The sequence below is a fragment of the Helianthus annuus genome, chromosome 15 (assembly GCF_002127325.2).
Source record: "Helianthus annuus cultivar XRQ/B chromosome 15, HanXRQr2.0-SUNRISE, whole genome shotgun sequence".
Lineage (NCBI taxonomy): Eukaryota > Viridiplantae > Streptophyta > Magnoliopsida > Asterales > Asteraceae > Helianthus > Helianthus annuus.
This window is the reverse complement of record NC_035447.2, coordinates 171,227,521-171,231,450: the sequence shown is the minus strand read 5'-3', so window position 1 is coordinate 171,231,450 and position 3,930 is coordinate 171,227,521. Positions and strand designations below refer to the sequence as shown.

General features: G+C 36.8%; 1 protein-coding gene across 2 annotated transcripts; it reads right to left on the bottom strand.

Moving 5' to 3' along the window:
- Positions 1-646: 646 nt before the first annotated feature.
- LOC110912968 (dehydration-responsive element-binding protein 2B) lies at positions 647-3,623 on the bottom strand. 2 transcript variants are annotated; one of them, XM_022157816.2, is made up of 2 exons: positions 3,489-3,623; positions 647-1,736 (listed from the first exon to the last, which is right to left on the bottom strand). In XM_022157816.2, exon 2 carries the CDS (start codon positions 1,724-1,726, stop codon positions 749-751), a length of 978 nt encoding a protein of 325 aa, XP_022013508.1. In that variant the 5' UTR covers positions 1,727-1,736; positions 3,489-3,623; the 3' UTR covers positions 647-748. The 2 variants fall into 2 exon arrangements, with proteins under 2 accessions (XP_022013508.1, XP_035839552.1); XM_035983659.1 differs by lacking the exon at positions 3,489-3,623 and adding an exon at positions 1,847-1,892.
- Positions 3,624-3,930: the final 307 nt, after the last annotated feature.

Below are 3,930 nucleotides of genomic sequence, written 5' to 3'. Positions count from 1 at the left end.
ATGGTGGCAGAGGGTTCGGTGGTGGGCGGTGATGGTTTTTGGTGGAAGTTGTTGGTGGAGATAGGGAGGTGGGGCAGAAATGTAGAGACTAGAGAGAGAGGGGCTACGCTAGCATGACACATTATCTGAAACAAGCCACTTCATCAAAAAGTGGCCACGTCATACATACCACATCATATTAAAATGACACGTAAGCTAATTTTCCTAACCAGGTTAGTGTTTATTTAACGAGAGGGTGTCATGACAAACAATGGGTTAAGTTGGAAGTGGTATGAGCTAAAGTCAAAATTGAGAGTGCCAGCGACCAAATGGCAATAGTTAAGGGTGTTTAAATCCATTAACCTTTTTTTATATATCAACTAAACATCGTTCTTCTTAAGTAAATGTATATATATATATTTTTTTTAAATTCATTCCTTCACTTCTCACTTCTCATGTTAATAAGGTCGTTTTGTTTGTAAAACCCAGTTTTATTCATGTTAATAAGATCGTTTTGTTTGTTAAACCCAGTTTTATTTGATTCTTACACTGGAAAAAAAAAAAAAAACAAGTTGCTACCGAAAATTTAAGTTCTATACAAACTAGCTTCGGGTTAACAACACGAACCAATTTATACAAACCTACGAACGATCTACAAGGCACAATAGTATCTTTGTTCCACCTACAATACACCAACTTTATCAATATGTTGCCTAAAAATTCTTAAAAAACATGTAAACAATTAGTAATGTTTCACTCTTGTCTCTGCTCACACACCAAAATCAGCCCCCAAATTGAACCCCAACTCTTCCAATGTGAAGTTGCACTCTTCGGGCCGCCCCGGCTTCAAGAAATCGAACCCGTAATCCGCTACAACCCCACACCCGTCTTGTCTCGCTGGCTCAAGCCAAAGCATATCATCGAGCCCCCTGAACACATCAGGGGGTTCTCGGTTAGAGAAACCGAACCCATAACCAGATGTTGGCTCACTACCATCTTGGCTACATGGTTCGTTCTCAGCCTCATCAGGAGGCTCAAGGGACCCCACGTGATCTACGTGGGGTCCTGTGTCCCTTTGCGCCATCGTTTCCGTAAGCTCTTCCATATTTTGAAAATCAACATCCTTTGTCATTTCAACTTTTTCTTCAATGGGTTCTTCTTTAACTTCTTGTCTGACCATGGTCAACAGTTGACCGCTGTTTGACTCGCCTTCATCCTGATTAACCGTTTGTCGATTTGACCACGGTATAATCTCCTCCGAGTGACTACACGTTGTGGTCGAATCACAACTAGAAGCACCATTAGACCCCATCTTCGAACACTCGTTCATCGAACCCGAACCCGGACCCGAACCAGAATCGGGCATATTGAGGCGCGCACAGGGCCCATACATAACCCGGGCCGCTTCATCATAAGCCCGGGCTGCTTCAACCGCAGACCCAAAAGTCCCTAACCATAACCTCCTCCCTCGATTGGGTTCCCGAATCTCGGCCACCCATTTTCCCCATGTTCGTTGTCTTACGCCTCGGTATTTGCACCGCGAGTTTTCGGGCCCGCCTTTACCTTTCATACACCCTTTTTTCGACCCTTTTGCGGGCACTTTCCGTACAGGCTTCGCTTTCTCGTCCAACGAATCGATTTTATTATTGTACTCCTTCCATTTCGCTAGTGTTTCGGCTACTGCTTTCGGTCCACCACACCGGCTTCGAGAATTCCTCTTCCGACGGCAATCGGTCGACGACGACATTTCTATATTTCTACAAACAAAAATAGAACAACAATGAGCACAAGTTGAACAACAATAAGAAGAATTGAACAATGAAATGTTCACAAATATGTTTTTCTTCGAATATCCCTAAAATCATACAGTTTTAGCAAACAAGTGGATCAGAAAGAGCCAAGCAAACAGGAAATTACTTGGAGCTCAAGCAAACAACAATTTGTTATTATTAAATATTATTAAGTACCAAAAAGCAAAGTACAATTTCGCTTTCAAAGTACAATATTGCTTTCACTTGAAGCTTACTTGCTCCACAAGTTTTCACCGTTTCGATTTATTTCAGTTTCACACACGATTAAAAGTTAAAACTCGTAAAAAGCTAGAGTAAACTGCTAAAATCGTCCCTACGGTTTGGCCAATTTCGTTAGATCCATTCAAAAAAGTTTTTTTTTTTTTTCATCTAGACCACTGACGTTTATAAACTGTTGCCAAATTCATCCAAAAAAGTTTCTTTTCTTATCTAGACCTCAGTGGTCCAGATGGGAAAAAAAGCTTTTTTTGGATGGATCTGATAAATTGACCAAACCCTAAGGGACGATTTTAGTAGTTTACTCTAAAAACTAAAGTTGGCTTTCATGGTATGAAAAAATCTTTAAAGTAATCAAGAACTCACATGTTCTCTCATGGGTCTTTCAGTATTTGTTACTTTACTATCCGGGTTACTAATATAATTTTGACTAAAATGTCATTTTCGTACCTGAGGTTTGGTCAGTTTCAAGTTTAAAAAGACTGAATTTCCTTAAAAAAAAAAAAAAGAGAAACGGAAGTACCTCTGACTTAATGGAGAAAAAATGGTTGGAGTTAATAAGTTGGATGAAAATGACAAGATTTCAAACGTTTTGGATCCATGGGTGAAAAAACAAACATTTGGATGAAAGTCGCAAAACAGGCTAAATCTCAGGACAAAAACGACATTTAACTCTGTAATTTTTTTACAAAATTTATGTTACTAGTAGCTAAAAAATGGTTGGAGTTAATAAGTTGGATGAAAATGGAAAGATTTCAAACGTTTTGGATCCATTGGTGAAAAAACAAACATTTGGACGAAAGTCGCAAAACTGGCTAAATCTCAGGACAAAAACGAAATTTAACTCTGTAATTTTTTTACAAAATTTATGTTACTAGTAGCTACTAGTAACATTATTACTATTATCGTTATTATTTAAAGGCATGTACCTCTATTAAATGAACTAACCCCATATTGAGGTGAACTATTTGATTTAATGTTAATTTACATCATTTAAGTCACATTTTGTATTATTATAATCAATATAACAATTTTCTTACAAATTGATGTTACAAGTAGTTACTACTATCATTATTAGTAGTACCTAGAAATTTTCTTACAAGTTATTGGGGTGTGATGACGAAACACAAGAAAGTTACTGTTCAAATAAAGATATAACTTTAGTACTACCTGTATATTTTTAAGAATGTCTATAATCTTGGTAGAGATTGTTTAGATAATATATCGATGCGTGTAATCTCAGTAGAGATTGTTTACGGGCATCGATATATACATTCTAATAACTTTGTGTTATCTGGACTACTATATTAACAAAAAAAAAACATTTTTATAACAAAATACACTATTTAACCTACCTTTTCCAGACTCTACAACTAGCTTTTGCTATGAATTTTTATTAGACAGGTTCGTATTCGTGTATTCGATCGTTCTATCATACGTTTTGACAACAAATGCAACAAATCTCGTAACAATTAAACATACCTCTTGATGAACACGTGTAACAAACCCAATTCACTTGGCTTTACAAAGATGAACAATTTTTACTCTTCAAAATCTACAAAATATCCGTACAGATTTTGGATAAGGAGCAGATAATCTGTGGGTTTTAGCAACGTCAGAAAGTTAGATTGGCAAAGAAAATGATGGGAGACATATATATATAGCCTTTTGGAGAAACACTAGAAATTATAATTATTTTTTATTATAAAAGTTAGTTAAGAATAAGATGGTGACGTGTTCCATGATTTGATGGATTCGTGGCTTTTTGGAGTTAGAGAGATTTGACACGTGGCAGTTGATAAGGTCCTGATTGCGGCTGGTTTTAAGTTTTATCCATTCTTGTTGCCGAAGAAGTCTTTATGGTAAAGCCAGCAACTTTGTCATAATTGCATTTGTGCCATTAGTTTTTTTTTAACCCTAACCG

What these genes read in the sequence shown, in the direction of transcription:
- LOC110912968 (XM_022157816.2), bottom strand. Translation starts at nt 1,726, where the DNA reads ATGTCGTCGTCGACCGATTGCCGTCGGAAGAGGAATTCTCGAAGCCGG.